Raw genomic sequence first — 18,337 nt, forward strand, 5'->3', positions numbered from 1 at the left:
CCCCAGGTGACTAGAACTTAGCCTTGATAAATGGACTTGCTGAGTGGAGTGTGTGTGTTGGGTTGCAAGGAGGAGTTGAGAATGAGCAGCTGCTGGAGCAAAAGGGAGAAAAAAAGTGATAGAGAGGGAGATTAGATATTCTAGCGGGACAGTGTTTTTAATTTCCCCAGGTTGTAATTGGTTAAGAACTCCATTACCCACAAGGCACCAGTGTGGCAGCTGTCAAAGTGAAGCAGCTGGCCAGCCTCTAGTAGCTCCATCTCCTAGCATCACTATCATTTATCTACGCCTGGACACACACACAAACATTTGCATAGACACACATACACATGCAAGCTTTCTCCAATCTGTCTTACACGTACTCGCTCACACACGTATCAGGGGAGATAATAACACTTGACTAAAGGCAGTCTAACAGGTATTAAGGTTGAGTTAATGGTTAAGTTGCTGTCTGGGACCAGGTAGGCACGTACTTGATTAATGAGGACCTAGTTCACTACTAATGGAAGGGATAACACATTGCATTTTAATGATCACAGTTTTTGCTTGCCACATTGAAATGCATTTTTTACCTGAATACATCACCAGTATGCTGTTAACTTGCTGCAGGGTGTGACAGTAACATGGATCTGCTGGGTGTTAAAGATATCAAAAGTAGCACATAAGTGTAGACTGTATAAACTAGGAACTTGTGATCCCTTGGGGTATTTAGTTGGTAATTGTGGTGAACAAAGCATAAATAGAATAGTTGCATCAATTAATTGAAATAAGTATTTAAGAAATAATGATCACTGCTATGTAGGGTAGCACTGGGGAAATGCTTTTAGTATAAGAGTAGGCACAATAAGCTTTGGCTTCAGCCTACACATTTTTATCGGTCAGAGAATATCACATATAGTCAATTTTCTATATTAATAATATTTATGGTAATAATAAACAAACAACTTAACCTAAACTTAGAGCATACAGTACTGCATATTCAGAATGTCTAGAATGGATATATTTTTTTTATTTTTTATTATTGCCTAATATCGTGGTTTGTAATAACTTCGCTCAACTAAAGGGATACTTTGGTGATCGTTAACCAGCTCTGTACCATTGCAATATGGGTGATGCATGCAGGTGGAAAAGTCTGTGTTGCGTTACCCGGCGACCAGGCAACAAGTGAGTGTGGAGCTGTGGGCTTGCTGGAAACATGGAGACATACTGCCCACACTGCCAAGACACAGAGCTAGATTTAAATAAATCAGCAAAATATCTCTTCAACAACACATGCAGCAGATATGACATGAGTCAACATAACTAGAACATGTCATGTGTAGTGACCTCTGTAGAGAGAGAAAGGACACACACACGTACAGAGCCTCACCATTGTGACCGCTCATTGTGATGCTTTAGGAAGTGTTTTGTTCATTAAGTGTTCTTATACAGAAAAGTCGTCACATTGGTGGCCAGGCAAAGGCACCAAATGTGAAAACCGAGGCGTAATATTCGTCTTTTCCCAAAAACCAGGCTTTCTGGGATAGACGTAAACATATGACGTGACGTACAGCATATGCGTCGGAAGAACTCACCCTCCCCGTGATCTGAGTATTTACAAGTTTCTCTACCATGATGGTCAGCATTTCACGGATTTAGAAGGTTTTCCTGTTCCTCATCTCTCTAAGGTTGATATTTTGCTGTCGTGGTTGAAGTGATGAACAGGTGATGACTTGCTGTCTCTCGTTCCAGTGATCAGCCGTTTCCTGCTTTTAAATCTCCTGACTGTGGGTCGCACAACAGTTCACGCTATCGACACCTCTGTCCAATGTACTGGCAAGCCGCAAATCTGTATTTACATAGAAATCGAGCCAAGGCAGCCAAACTGCCGGCTTGCTGTCTAGTGTAAAAACACCTATAGATACAGCGACACACAGATTATGACAAAGGTTTTAGTTGGAGTAAAATAACACACACACACACACACACACACACACACACACACACACACACACACACACACACACACACACGGCATGGGTTCTATAGGCTCTATAGCACTAACATCTGTCTCTCATTAGGGAAAGACAAACGGGTACATACTGTTCTAGTTCTGGCTAATGCAAGATCACTGTTACCTTGCCCCACAACACACTCACACTTCGACACACTGACATAAATATATTTGCTACGCGCACACACACACACACACACACACACACAAACACACAGTTCTAATGCCATGTCTAAGGGAGTCACACATTAAGCAGTTTCTCTGAAATACACAAACATTTAACCAAGAGCAGGACCTTGCTGTTTGTGTTGTCTTACAAACTCCCATTTGAGAATGTGTTTTGCAACTGGCATCTCACAAAACGGTTACAACATACACACATGCTTATATGCACACACGTAAACATCTTATAGAAGTACTGACTATAACTTTGATGTCTTGATTAGTGCAAGCACAGTTTTAGATTCCTTTAAGTCTTTTTGGTCTTTAGTTCGTGAGTTTGACTAAAATATTATTGTGCATGAAAAGCTTCCAGTCTGAAGGCAGCTATTCCCTTTGTCTTAATATTGTATCTATTCATATAGTGTCATTAACTACCAAAAAATCATAGCTTAGTCAGGGTAATTGCATAGGTTACCTCAGAGCTTTACGGCATTGTGCCTATATTTTACATTAAAAAAAGTTTGTTGAACATCAGTCTTTTTCTCAAGCATGTACAATTTTGCACGTTATTGGCAGCAGAGTGTTTGCTCCTGTCTACACCGCTTCTGCATGTGTTTGGAGTCTGTATGAATACAAGTGTACACAACCATGTAATGTCACTTCCCGTTAGACGAAGCATCCGTCTCTGGTGGCAACAACAGATGGATGTAATGGTAACAACGATCGTTCATCATCACCACAGTGACAGGTTCACACAAATACACACACATACACACACACACACACACACACACACACACACACACACACACACATAGTGGCTGTGCTGCATTGCTGGGTTGTCACTAACACAACCCTGATGGCATGCTAGATTAACTTCTCTGGTTGATGAACAAAACGCATGCATGTGCGCAGACATGGCTTCATTATTCAGCACACTGATATAGCTCTTAGAGTTAAAGATACAATGGAATAGAAAAGGTAACACTGAATACCTAAACCATTGACATTTAACAGGCTGGTCTTGAATTTTGTAAATATATAAATATTGTTTTCTTTCGTTAGATTTAAGATCTGTATTAGAAAGAGGTTGCTATTGTATTTTAACAATATTTCATTTTTGTGTGTTTTAATTTAACTACGATTTATTTTATGGAAATACTGTATATAGTAGTGTATATAGGTCTATTGACCAATTCTATCTTTTGTCTCGACGTAAAGTTATATAAGGGCACCAAAGAAATTATTCATATCGTTCTGACAAGGCAAGGCAAGTTCATTAATATAACACATTTACATTTATATAGTTTAAACTACTCTAATGCAGGTTGATAAAACGGGCCGCATCTTTCTGTCTAAACCTGACACAGTTAATGTCAGCTGAAGTTTGTGTTACATGAATATTCACGTTGTGTTCATGCTTTGTCACGTATCAAACCCCAGCACTGATCAAGGCATAGCCCAACATAGACAGTAGGTCCATCATTTTTGTACTATATTTTCACTAAAACGAGAGCTCGCACCATGTCAAGTAGGCCTAAACCAACCTGAACCCAACTATCATTTATAAATGTATTTGTCTGACAGATCCCATTAGGTTCGGGTTGGTTATCCACACACTATTGGCAACTGATTAATACCACAGGTGCAACTTTGGAAGTAGTTTTTGCTCAATTGCAGCGTTTGTTGTGGGACAATGAGAATATTTCATTCACTTCCCCTAAACCAGCTTTTACCATCACAAATATCCCCCTTCGAACCTCCATGTAAGTGACAGCATCACTTCAGAAACTACAAATCACTAGGATTACAAGAAATGAGATGAGTTTTCCACTACCTCCATTAAATCCTGTTATGATGGGGAATGAGAAATGGATCTCTCTTTGTCTCCATTTTGAAGATTTCCTCTAATCAGTTTTGTTCTCTTTGTCTCATTTAGCTTTTTCTTTCAGCTGATTCTGACTTCTGTTTTTACTGTATGTTGGCATTCTAATCACATTGTACTGGGCATGTCTTCACATCTTTGTCCATTTTTATACAGCATGTGTTTGTCTGAGTCAATGTGGAAGCACATGTTGTTTTTGTAGACATGTGTGTATGTGTGTGTGCTGCTGAACTGGATAAATTCTGCTGGGAGCTCATTGGGGGTTGAGAAATCCTTACCTGCGGTTACGTCTGTCTTACAGTTCCAGACACACACACACACACACACACGCTTGAGCATCATTGAATACGGAGTTATGGGGAGAGTGATGAAGGGATGGAAGGAGGGGATAGAACGGTGTTGTTGAGGAGTAATGATGAGAGAACTGCTCTCACCTAAGTTGCTCCAGGCAGAGAGAGAATGTGGAGGGGCAGACTTTGATTTGTATGAGTTTTCCTTCATTGGAGAAAAACACAGGGAGAGAGAGAGAGAAGGAGCCCTGAGGGATACTGAAAGTCAAAGAAAACAAGAGAGTTTCTTTAGAGCTCATGGCAGATAGAGCGATAGGGAATCAGGCGAATACAACAATGAGAGGATAGTAGACAGACAGGGCCAATGATTACAGGAAAAGAGGCACTTTAGTGATCCCTGGGGGTATTTAGTTGGTAATAGTGGTGAACAAAGCATAAATAGATTTTAAAAAAGTTTTTAAATAGCAATCTGAAAGAACATTTTAAAGCTTAAATGCTCACCCTTTGTATTTTCAGAAAAAAAGAGTGCAAGGACAAATGTGAAAAACAGATCAGTTTGTTGAATAGTTGCAACAATTAATTAAAAGAAATATTTTTTTTAAAGATTTTTTTTGGCAGTTTTTCAAGCCTCCATTATATAGGACAGACAAGTAATGGGGCGAGATAGAGAGAGGGTGAGACAAAGGCAAAGCAAAGGGCCGCAGGTCGGTGTCGAACCACCCAGCCACCGGCTGCCCCTTAATATAAATATTTAAGAAATAATGATCACTGCTATTTTGGGTAGCAATGGGGTAAGGCTTTAAGTATTAAGGGTAGGCACAATAAGCTTTGGCTTCAGCCTACACCTTTTTTCGGTCAAAGAATATCCTGTATAGTCAATTTGTTATATTGTCCATAAATGACCGGATTAATTAATTAATTAACTAACACCAAAACCTAAACTTAGAGCTCCTTCAGAATGTCCAGAATGGATATTTATTGGAGAGTGGGGAAGTGAAGAGATACACAGATGGAAGGATTAGACAGTAGGACAAGAAAAAAAACATAGTTAGGTTTAGGCAATAAAACTTACTTACGTATTCGGTTATGGTCAGGAAAAGACTGTGGGTGTGCGTAACTACAATACAGTGACACACAGGACATGGGGGACCGCAGTCTTCGGGTGAGTTGCCTCCTAAGGCAGAGTTTGTCGTTCTTAATCCTGGAGCACTTGCTCTGAGCGTCTAACATTACCACGGACAGGTTTACAGTTGAAAGCCCAATGCCTTTGGGAATGAGACCAGACTGGAAAGACAAAGTGGTAGTTGGCCAAGGACAGGTAGTACAGTCGCCACCTTGAAACATATTATCCTGATACCTTTTTCACCTTACTTCCCTCAACTTAGCTGTGTTTATTTTTCTTACCACATCCTCTCTGGTCACTTTGTTTGGCACTTCTTTTAGTGCCTTATCCTCTCCACTCTTCCTCTCTGAGGACATTAGCATAGCAATTTTATGCTAACTTTTGAAACTACTTCTTAGCTTCACGACCTGATGTCTAGTTAGTTTGACCAGTGTGAGTACAACTGTTCCACGCCCAGGAACGGTGCGCTTGCAGGACGTGGCCCCGTTGAGAGAGGTGGGCTTTTTTAAAGCAAAGATGCACATGTTATGGGCACGAGCGTGCACACGTGTAAGAGCACGTGTTTTACTTCAGATTTGGAAAAATGAAAAAATTCAAAAACAGTCAGACAAAACTAAGTCCCTGAGGGGTGAAGACGTATAAGCGGGCCTGTGCAGCAGGGGTAGAGGGAGGGGGGACCATTACCCTAAAGCACGGTACGAATGGACAGTGTGAGTGCGGCCTTTTTCAAATTTTTACACATGAAAATATTTTTCTTCCTTCTCTGCATTCATCCTTCTCTTCTTCACATCCTCAAGCTGCAGTCAACTGTCACACTATAATGATGCCTATGTGTGATAGCAGAGGTTGTGTGCTGATACTGTATGCACAGATCTGGCCTGAGGACATTGAATCCAGCCTTTTACATACACTGACAAGACTGAGGGAGGGAAGAGGAGAAGGCATAGCAATGAATGCTTACTCCCTTTAGCTACAGAAGCATATACATATATCCTTCCCCCTTAGCCAGACATGGCCTAATCAGCAAGCTAATTAGCACTCTTTGTAACGGTATCGTCCTCATATAACTGATTGCATTAACAACTGCCACACATCAAACAGTCATGTCTCATGCTTGTGCATCTCATTTAACTTTAAGGACATGCAAGGTTAAGGCCAGACTTAACACAGAGTAAAATGAGAAATATTTTCTGCCACAGCTGGTGGGCAAATACATTTTTCCCTCTGTTCATTCCATATTTTATAGATTTAATGAATTACTGTAGGCATTGTTCTAGGCCACACTGATGTTTTTTCCCTTCTGTTTCAGTGACCCAATAAGTTAACATGAGTGAAACTTTACTGTGTGTCCGTAGTTATACCATATGTCAATATAGTCTATCTGCAAGACAGTGCATGAAGAAGTGCCAAGCAACACTATGTTATTTTGTTTGGCTTATTAGTTTGGTAGGCAATGTATGAAAAATATGATTTATAAAGTATATACATCCTTATTAATGTTATACAGGGAATTTCAGGGCACATTTTACTGTTTTATTATCTTTGACACCAACTGTGTTAAAAATTGACTTTACAAGTCCATAACAACATTGTAAACGAATAAATCAAAGAAGACATTAAAGCACAGAGAGAGTCACAATTCAAATGGTCATAGAAAGAGAAGAGAAAAACAGAGGATGTCACCTATGCATGGGTTACTGTCACCTGTCTAGATGAATTGGTTTTATCTATCTATTGACTGTTATTTACATTTAAATCTACATGAATTAATCATCAAGGCCCATATGTTTGTCTACATTTTTCGTTGTATTATACACATATAATACAGGTGGCTTTTAAACTTTTATGTTTTTTTCCTTGTCTACAGAAGAAGCAGAGGACTAAAGAGCTATCACAACTCTTCCACTCTTACAACCCCTACGACCACAAGGTAAGACATCTCTTAGTGTTTGTTCCTGGATCACTTCTCTTGTTTATGTTTCTGTATCTGCCTGATGCAGTTTTGCCCTTAAAATGTTCGGGTCTTTGATTTTTTTTCTTTGCATCTGCAACCTATATGTTGAAGGGGAAAGTATGACTTTAGCCTCATTCACCTTGAGAACAGAAGCTTTCACTTGACATCAAAAGTAGTTATAGGTCACCATCATCATATTGTCTTTATAGCTGTGAGGATTTTGTTGTCTGCTCAAGATGGACACCCCTTGTCGGCAATCTAGTGGATGTGGACAGCTTGAGTGTTTGTTCCTGATTACATTGTGCTTGTGTGTGTGTGTGTGTGTGTGTGTGTGTGTGTGTGTGTGTGTGTGTGTGTGTGTGTGTGTGTGTGTGTGTGTGTGTGTGTGTGTGTGTGTGTGTGTGTGTGTGTGTGTGTGTGTGTGTGTGTGTGTGTGTGTGTGTGTGTGTGTGTGTGTGTGTGTGTGTGTGTGTGTGTGTGAGAGATTGAATTCTGAAGTCAAATATAAATCTCCTCAAATGTATGTGTATATATTTGTGTGTGTGGGCTCATACATTAGGTTGAGGTTAACATCTGACAGCAAACTGAGTGTGCCTCTCTTCAGGCATGCTTATGATGATGAGACCCTTGTGACAGCAATGTGTGTTTGTGTGTGTGTGTATTTGTATGTGCTTAGCTCTTTATATAAAGATGTCCTTCTGAAAGTGACAAGCCCATGATCACAGCTGTCAGTACGTTTTTCTGCCGTCATGAAAAAGGAATATTTTAAGTTGACATTTTAAACTGTCCTCGTGTATGGCTACACACAGACTAATATATATGTCCCACTTAATTTTTTTAAATTTTTGCTTTGATCATGTAAATAACAAATGATGACAAATATATAGTAGAAACATAGTGTAAGAAGGAAGGCAGTGGCCTAGGGGTGTGACATGACCCTCAGCTCATGAGACGACACTATGCACGATATTAAAACTATTTTTAACTTTCAGTATTTTCTTTACAAGCGCGGCTGATTTTGGTAGAGGTGGTGCTGCAGGTGTCATAATGCTCGCATTAGCCACGGTATAAAGTAGAGTTTATACCTCTAGAGGAGTTTGTGCCTGTGGTGCTGTTGTTATAAGTTACATACTAATTAAAATTATATTGGAGAGATCACGTTTCCACTGTGGCAGGCATGGGTCTCTGCTCCCACACACTGAAACACACACACACACACATACACACAGTAATAGTACAGATGGAGCATGCATCCACATAAGTGAGTGCATAAGCTCACAAACAGGGAATGTGAATTTAACAAAGGTAGCAAAAAATATCTATATAACACATTAACACATTTACATGTAAATCAGATACTTATTGTATTTGTGAACGTACTTTCCCCTTAAGTCGATTCCCAGGGGAATTGATAAACCAGCTGTGAGAAAGTGCATTGTACTGACTTCTTTTGCCCCTTTTGGTGCTCACTGGTTTGTGTTAGGACCTGACCATTTCAGGATATATGAGGCATTTGCTGATTTAAGAGGGGGAAACAATACAGAGGTGGATGATGTGAAAAGTTGATCTGGACTGACAATAGACCTTTTGTTTGTGAATTGTTAACCTATTTTGCATCGATATGACTTTGCATGGTATTTAAAGAATATTTAACATGATTATACATACAATGTTTTACATTAGGGGTTGAAAAATTAGACAATTTGAAAGCCTGAAAAGTTGTCCAGAAGGAAATGTGTACAATATATCACATTAAGTTCTCTATTATTCCTGAAATCTTATATGGTGCCAGATAACTTTAAGCCCTGTGTAACATTTTCAACTAATTCTAGAAATGAACACTGAGATTAAAAAAAAACCTGAATAAACATGTTCAGTATCAGTTGATTGCTGGCGATTTAAATGAAAATAAATAAAATAATTAAATAGCACTCTATGTTCAGCATCAGCAAATTGTTGTCCACTTAAATAAAGATTAAATAAATAAAATAAAAAGCTGTGACAGGATTTGAAAATCACCTTAACCTTTATTTTCTGCTGTGTTTATGTGTGTGTCTGTGTGTGTGCGTGCGTATGAGGTTCCATATATCTTTTAGCAGAAGTGCCCGTGTGATTAATAGAACACGGCAGAAGCAGGTTACTACACTTAGAGCGTGTGCACGTATGTCTGTCACTGATGTTTTCTTTCAGGCGATTACACACACGTACGCTCACATGTTTTAATTGTTTGCAACCGGAAGTAGATCTGGACTGCGCACACCATTACGCGTACATGAACATGTATGTAGTTTCCCTGTGTTCCATTTTCATCCATTAGATGGCGCCACTGAGAAACTAATACACCAAACAGACGTTGAATTATTGTGTTATTCATATATTTAAATGCTTGTAAATGAGTATTGTAAGCACAGCTGTCCTTAAATGAATAAATTAATAAAGACAGATAGCTTCTTTTGTTGTGCCAGAGAAAGCACTTGGCTACTTAATGTGCTACTCAACATGGCATTCTCAGAACAGGACTGCAGGCGCTTTAAGTGTAGTACGCTGCTTCTTGTTTCTTGTGATGAAGTCTGCGCACACGTAACGACGCACACACGCACGTAACAAAATGTTCTATTAATCACACAAGCACGTACACGCTGCTGTGCACGCATATTCTATAAAAGACACAGATGGAACCCCATACGCCTTGCAGCAGTCATCACGCGTGAACGTGCGCATACACACGTGACCGTTATAAGTCAATGGGGAAACTACATGACATGCCCCCCGCTGCTTTGCACGCATGCGCTCGTGACACGCTCAGTCGACGACTGCATAAGTATTCTGAAACACGCACGTGTCAACTTGGTGATTCATGATGGATTATATTGTCCAGGTTCCACCAAGCCACAGACCAGATTTTAAGAATAAGTAGGTCTCTGAATGAGTAGCACATTCGCAAAACACTTCTGAAACCCCTGAAAGAAAAATTGCAGAGAAGCACCTAAAACAGATATTTCCTGTTGTCATGGTGCACAAAAAGTGTCAGTTTTCTTAAATTACTCCTGTGGCAAAATCTACTTGCTCAATGTCCATCTGCACTGCTACATAAGTATACATACATAAATATATTTAATCCTCAGCATAGTCAAATGTCAACTAATTTACTGATAACCTTGCGTATTTTACTATATTGTGTTGATAAAATGTGTCAAAAGTAATCCTGTCCTATTATATGCTATCTGATAGTCCTTGTGCATGAATAGTTTTAACATGTCAAGCAAGTTTCTTGTAAATCTCCATGTAGCACAACTTACAGCCATGTTCCTGTAGGTCTTATTCCATTTCCATAGATTCTGTAGATGTGCAAATAAATCCCCTTGCATTACAAACCCAGATAGCCGTGAGATATGATTTAATGATAATAAATCTAATGTCAAGCATGCTTCCTCTCAGATCAACTGTGTTTCCGCCTGTCCTTGCCCATGTCCATACACCGTGGAAATGTTGAGGCAAATCGGTTTGTATTAAGCCCATATAGCCCTTAGATAGAAATAAATGAAGTCTGATAATGTCCCTCATTTTACATTAAATTCCCTTGGGTGTCTGGACTTTCAGCTTACAGTTTATGTAAGGATATTATGTGTTTACTAGCACCTTCATGCTTGTGTTTGTGTGTGTGAGAGAGAGAAAGAGAGAGGGAGACATACATTTAGAGGGAAGAGGGAAATTGGTGTCTTTATAGCCATTATTGTTAATATGCATCCTCCTATATATGAAAAGTTCATTAATAGAGACTGAGCCAGGGTGGGGGTGGTGGGCCGGTGAGGCTTTATTGTTCCATAGCTGCAGGCTCCGCGGCAAATGAAACAATGTTTTTAAATTAACTAATTGTTGTTTTTTGTTCCATGCTTGTTTCTTAATCTCCTGTGGCTAGCTCTGAATCACAAATGTGGAAAATGGCTAGCTAACACGCAAATGAAAGTGGGCTGTCAATTACAAAAAATGTAGTTTTTTTGCCTTTCTTTATTTTCCCTTTGTCTTTGTTTCTTTCTATGTGTTCTTTCTTTCTCCATTTTCCTTTCTTCCACTTTGCCTCTGTATTTTAAACAGTGCTGTAACTATGAATATGTCTGAGTTAGATATTTTCTTGTTTGTTCATTTACATGTAGACAATTGTACTCATCTGCTGTGTGTATGCTTAAGAGACAGAAGTGTGTGTGTTTGTGATGATTAATGTGAAATATCCTATAGCCAGATGGTGCTGAACAAGGCCCATCCATCAGCAATGAAAAGACCAGTGGGCAGAAAGCTGGCGGAGCACTTTGTCTAGAGCCAATGCCCAGCACCGGACACATGCGCACGCAAACACACACACACACACACACACACACACACACACACACACACACACACACACACACACACACACACACAGATTCTCTAAGGCCTTGACTGTGTTACTCACTGAGCCTTGTTGGAACCTTGTGTTTTGTTTTTGCTGCCTGGGTCCCACATGTGCCTCACCTTTTAAACAAGTCTGGTATAGTTTTGACGTGAGCAGCTCTGCAATGTATTTTGGTCCTGTGACAGAGTTTGAGGCTCAAATAGTTGCATTTTCTACCATTCCATTGGTCAGGATTTGTGTTTATATGAGCTTCTGAGTAAGAAAGCATAGCTAGGCGTCAATTGTTTTGGTAACCACTATATCAGTATCCACATGTCTGAAAATTGTACGTGAATCACAACTCAAACTGATGACATTAACTCCATGAACAACATACTGTTTATTTACCTATTCTGCCTTTGGTCTAAGACACTTCTTCATATTTATACAGCGTATGGGATCATCCAGTGCAGCCAATGTTTTCAACTTTTGATCCTCTTGAGTTTTCAGTTGTGACTGGAGGTCTGTTCCCCATTAAGCTGGCAATTTAGTAGTCTGAAGCCTTGTTTCTCTCACCTGTGATGTTGCTGCTATGTCTGTTCTCTGTATTTGCGTTACAAGTAATTAGTCCTGTTTTTATTTATCAAGGAGATCATGCGAGTGCTGACACACAGTGTCACTGGCATGCTTGTCTTGCTATTGTTTGCGTACTGTAAGTGACCACAGCTTATCCCCTGTGCCAATGTTTGCGTGTGTGTGTTTAAAAAAAAGGTGCATGAACACACTACACAGACTCCTCTCCCTACCTCTTACTACATCACCGTGTCATCTGGTCTAAAGTTTTGCTCCCCCTGGGCTTTGCCCTTCCAGGTTTAGGTTGTGAAACTCTCATCACGCTTTAGTCTTTCTCAGCAAACTTAACGCGTGTGAGTGTCCATGCATTCAGCTGTTTCTGGCAGAGCTAATAAAGCCCCTCTCCACTCTCTCCTCTCACCCCACACTGTCATAGTCTCTTGAGAACACAAACACAGACACATGCATACCTTCTCCATGCTGTGTTCATAGGCCTGAATGACAAAGGTGACAGTTTTCCTTGCGGCAAGAGAGGAGGAGGGACAAGCTGTCAACATGGCCCGTTGCACCTGCCCAGCTACAAAAGACACAAAGAGAGAGAAACTTGAAGTTGGAAATAGAGTGGGAGGTAGCTAAATGAAAGGCTGGTAATAAACGACTCAGAGAAAGACAGAAAATAACATGCTTAATTACACTCAATAAACTTTCCTCCTTCCGTTATTTTGAAACCCCAGTTTGCCTCATAGAAGTTGACATAATTATTTACCATTTGAAGAAAAAGAAAAAAAATGTTAATTAGTCTGACAATTCTCTCTCCACAACAGATCACTTTTTTCATATTTTACGCACATTGCTAAACTGAACAATTAGTATTCAGCTTTTTTTCCCTCTTAGCAATTTTAATTACTTTTATTTTGTAGAATGAGTTTTTTTAAGCTACTGTTGTTACGCATTGTTATGAAAAGCTAACCTCCATCTTTGTCGAACTTGACATGTGCTTGCCTCACTTTTTTCCCCTCCTCTTCTCTTAATTAACTGACTATTTAGGGCAAGAGTAGCAGGGAGTGGAAGGATGTAAAAAAGGAGACAGACATATTGGTTATGGTGATTTATTTTCTTGCCTCTCCTAACTTGTCTCTCCAACCATCTGTCTCTCTATGTTTATTCTGTAAAAAGCCATTTTTTTTGCTCTGTCCATCTCTAGGTTCAGCATAATGTCTGGAAATGTCGTAAATTATGTAAATTTAAGGCTTTAAAGGTATTTAATGTCTGACATACTGTTAGTTGAGCTCCTTTGTTGCTGACATACAAAGACAGTTGATTAAGTTGCCACTATTCTTATGCTGATAACTGCAACTACAGCGTCATCTCTAATTTGGTAATTATGATGGACTCTGCAGTCCAGGAAAATGTTATCGTGGTTGATTTGGATGCCCATTTAGGATGCCGTCTGAAAAATAATGCTGCTGTATGAGATGTGCTTTTTCTCCTCCTGTCACTAACACTACTTTCTTTTTCAGTTTTTCAGATGCTAAGGGCACACTTCTCCCCCCTCACTCTTCCCCTGCTGCCCAGGCCCGCTTACACTCATATTGCCAACTGATTTTGTATATTTTCATGTCACAAAACCTGCCGGTCCACAGTCCACCTCCTTCGGCTACATCTTTTTAAATGTCCGTCGTGCATGTGCAATCATGCTTTACTAAAGCCCACCTCTCTCAACCCGGCCGCGGCTGGGTAGTCTGCTGTGCCTAGGCACGGACCAGTTGTACTCACACTGGTCAAACTAACTAGACTTTATCTGTGAATCGTGCTTGGGCATGGTACGAATAGTAAGTATGAGTAGACCCTAAGACTCTGATATGACACTGTGTGGTCAATGTATGCTTACTCCCTGAAAGGAACTTACACCCTGAAAGGATATTTAAACACACGTATTATTTGTGAGATGCAATAGCTCTGCACGTAGTTACTTTGTAAATAGCATACAGAGACGATAAGCACACATAGACATTCTCACTTTACTCCGTCCAGAGTGAGACATGCCACACACAATTACAGCTTCACGCTTGTTCCTTGTGTTCCTTGTGCGCCTCTATTAGTTCTTGACAGAAGTATACAAATAGCCAACAGACATATAGAGAAAAAGCTTTATAAGAATAATCAATCTATTTAAAACAACGTGGCTTCCAAAGTTCTTATTTCTATTTTCTACAGTACTGATTACCACACAAATATTCTTTAAAAAAAAGCATATTCTATTATAACAGACTTTACATGGGGTAAAAAAAGACATTCAGTGACGAGCTCCACCTGGGCAGACCAACCGCTGCTGACTGAAAGCAAATAGTGACACTAATAGGGGTGCGCAATACTGCAAAATGTGTTGTTACAGGACCAGTATTGCCGATACCGATACTTTTTACTTAGAAGCTCCTTATCTACTCTCGTATAGTGGTGAGCAATGCATCATAATTTTTGAGGTGAATGCATCATCAATATGCAAATTTAAATTAATTGCACCTCAGAGCTCTCTTTTGAGTGTGTTTTTATGTGTTTACTGTGTTGCCACAGTAGCATATTTGTTTCCTGCAAGCATCACAGCTTGCAGTATTTTGGCCTGGCCTAGGGGTGATCAATCCACCCACCCCTAGACACTAACATGGCGGCGCATTTGCATTTAATAAGGGAGTGTCGCCACAGACATGTAGCGCACGGAATTCTCGGCAAAGAGGCAAACAATGCTTTCATTAGTGGGTCATATGATCAGTGACAGCAGTCACACATAGCTACACAGGTAGCTTTAGGTAGCTTTTTGTTAAATGCCCATTTTACTTGGCACAAGTTGGCAAAATTGCACAAACTGATTTAAATCTGTATAGAAAGGATATTTGGCCTAAATGCTTTGTTTTATATTTTCTTTTCTTTTAGGGCTATATTTTCACATAGGGAAATACTGTGGTTGAACTTTTCAGTATTTTTCAAAATAGTTAAAAATAGACAATTAACTAGATGAGAATCTTACGGAATATAACTTTAATTTGACCAGATAAAGATACATAGATTGTTCTTAGTTGTTTTAAAAGTGTGTGTATTGTCTTGTTTTGCTTTCTCATTAGGATTGTGAGTCTTTGTGTTGTTGATGCTGGAAGTGTATATAATGGCATTGCCTGTATTAGGAAATCTAAATTAAGTATTGAGAATAAAAGCTCAGAACAGACATTGATTGTTGAAAAATGGACAGCCCCTTGCTTAAGTCTGAAAGAAATTAGCATTCTGATGCAATTGGGTTCTTTGCCAGCACATAGGAAGTAACAGCCATCTTTTTTGGCTCTTGAACTCAAGTGTAACAATGGCTAGTGTTGTTTTATAGTTTTCTTCTGTTAGTTACAAACACAAACTTAAAAATTTTCTGGTATCTCTAGTCATTTTTCTCCAGACTTTTCATTGCGATTGAGACATTCCTTTGTGGCTTTAGGTAGGCTAAGATACATATAACATCTTTATGTGCAGGGTTATATTGATTGTCCTGTTTGATCAAAGGCAATTGAAATGGAACATATGGAAATAGACTTTTGTGTGGTTCTACATGTATGTGTGTGTGTGTGTGTGTGTGTGTGTGTGTGTGTGTGTGTGTGTGTGTGTGTGTGTGTGTGTGTGTGTGTGTGTGTGTGTGTGTGTGTGTGTGTGTGTGTGTGTGTGTGTGTGTGTGTGTGTGTGTGTGTGTGTGTGTGTGTGTGTGTGTGTGTGTGTGTGTGTGTGTGTGTGTGTGTGTGTGTGTGTGTGTGTGTGTGTGTGTGTGTGTGCGCGCGCGTGTGTGTGTGTGATATTCCACCCAAGCTGCTTACAAAAGGCATAGTTTTCTTTAACTACTGTACAGTAGAACACTATAGCCATGTATACATGCTCTAAATCTGTCATGGTTACAGAACAGGGACTTCCTCAATACATACACATGTATGGTCCCACAAAAGTACAACACACATGAGACTCCTTAATTACTCTGTCCATTTGTTGCCAAACGAACATTTGCCTTTGATATTCCAAGGTTCTTTATTTTTCTTTTAATTTATGCAACTCCATATTATAGCTACATTGCATTTGTTCTAGAGACATGCAGTACACACAAACTGCATTCAACTCTGCCAAGTATGTCAACATGTAACATCCTTTAAGCTTGTGTGTTGATTGATGTTTTTGTGTTTTCTATTTTTAATTCAGACATGACAAGTTTGTCTTTTTTGATCATGCTCCTCCTTAAAGTTGCTCATCTGCTTTAATTTTACCAGGTTCTGTGTGCACACACAGCTATGTCAAGGGCTTGTATAATGCACAGCCAGAACCCAGATAACCGGACTCCTACTGCTTCTTTGTAGTGTATGTGGATGCTAGTAGAAGCAAGCACACATTTACCAGCAACATAATGCTTTAGGCAGAAAAGAGACAACAAAAATGACGGCCCCACCAACCTCTCTCTTAGACTAAGCAAGAATATTTACTTTTGCTAGAATGTAGAGTTAAACTGTTTATATGTCTTTCTTTTTTTGTTGGTTACCTTTACTCCCTTTTTTATCCATCTTGGAAAGACCCATATGTCCTTTTCATTTTTCATGGTCAACATTAAAAATCTTGGAGACATGGACCTTTGTTTGTGGTATTATCATCTACATGTGGTTTATGTGCAATTAGTAAGCTTACAAACAGATGCCTCAGGCACATTAAGTAGGTGCAATGTAATGTCCAAATATTACACTATTTAGAGCACGGTAAGTTCAAACATATTGCATTGTTTATTAACACCGCAATAACTCAAACTTTGAACATCAAGACCCCTCATTCTGGAATACAAAATGTAAAAACACCAGAAGGCTTAAGACTGCAAGGTTATCAGCAATATTTTACTAATGATAATCAATATAGGCTTGCAAAAATGTGCTTATAGGCTACCATGTGGAGGCAACTGGATCACAAGGGGGGCGGTGCCACCCTGTGCTACCACTCAAGACCTGTGCCTATACGAGCGCTGTTTTGTAACCTGAGTGCAGTTTGAGGTTGTTGTTGGTGGATGGATCCCCCAAAAAAACAGTGCAGGTCTTAATGAGCTGAAACGGTGTGAAGGTGTAGTGTGGTCTAAGTAGCATCTTCAAATAGCTAGCATCTTTCTGCAATGTGCACTCAGTGCCAATAACCACACTGGCAGTGACATCTTTATCAAGCACAGTGAAATCACACACCCAACCATATCTCAAATGAAACCAACACAAAAAGAAAATTGTAGAAAGAAGAAAATAGAGGAACTATAGCCTTTAATTCTTATCAAAACTCAGATAAAACTAGGCAGTGCTGATCAAATATGAATCAAAATGATGTTACTGTACTTACTATTTCTCGCCTCAAATGTTCCAAGACCACACTTTAGTCTACTCTTCAGCTGTTATTTGAGAAAGTGTTCGAACATGCCGCCAAGTAGAAGTTTGTTTGCTAGTGGAGGTGGCGTATGGTTCATTACTGTACCGTAAAGATCTAACAGACAGAAAACACCAGTGTCAGCTTTTAGCAACTTTATTTAATTCACTTTCCCTCTCTGGCGTATCACCCTGAAACTCTCAGAAGCTGTTTGCCACTTCGATCAGGTGCAATTAGAAAAAAGGTGCAGACGGTAGTCTGACATGTCAGAAATTCATCTTAAAAGCATCCAACGGTATTGAGAAGCTGGTCGCGCCACGAATGCTCCTCGCTCCCCCTTGTACACCGCACAGCAAACAACGCCTGTCATGGCTGAAATTCAGTCGGACTCCAAAATGAGTTATACAGCTCAAAAATCGGTCCAGAAACCAGTTCAAATCATCCAGTGTATGCCCAATTTTAGTCTGGTGATGCAAGGCTAGCTAAAGTGTGGTATGATATGGTTTGGTTTATAATACTGGCTGTTAATGTTATGTTGTTACATCCCTCTCTACAACTATATAGATAGATTCATTTGATAAG

General features: G+C 39.6%; 1 protein-coding gene across 2 annotated transcripts in view; it reads left to right on the forward strand.

The window, feature by feature from the left end:
* Positions 1-18,337, forward strand: part of cdkal1 (CDK5 regulatory subunit associated protein 1-like 1) — a 336,709-nt gene that overhangs the window by 202,696 nt on the left and 115,676 nt on the right. For both annotated transcript variants that reach the window (XM_083918841.1, XM_083918840.1), the window contains exon 12: positions 7,321-7,383. In XM_083918841.1, coding sequence (XP_083774967.1) covers positions 7,321-7,383 — 63 coding nt within the window. The remainder of the gene's footprint in view (positions 1-7,320; positions 7,384-18,337) is intronic.

This window comes from Echiichthys vipera, assembly GCF_963691815.1.
Source record: "Echiichthys vipera genome assembly, chromosome: 8".
Taxonomy (NCBI): Eukaryota; Metazoa; Chordata; class Actinopteri; order Perciformes; family Trachinidae; genus Echiichthys; species Echiichthys vipera.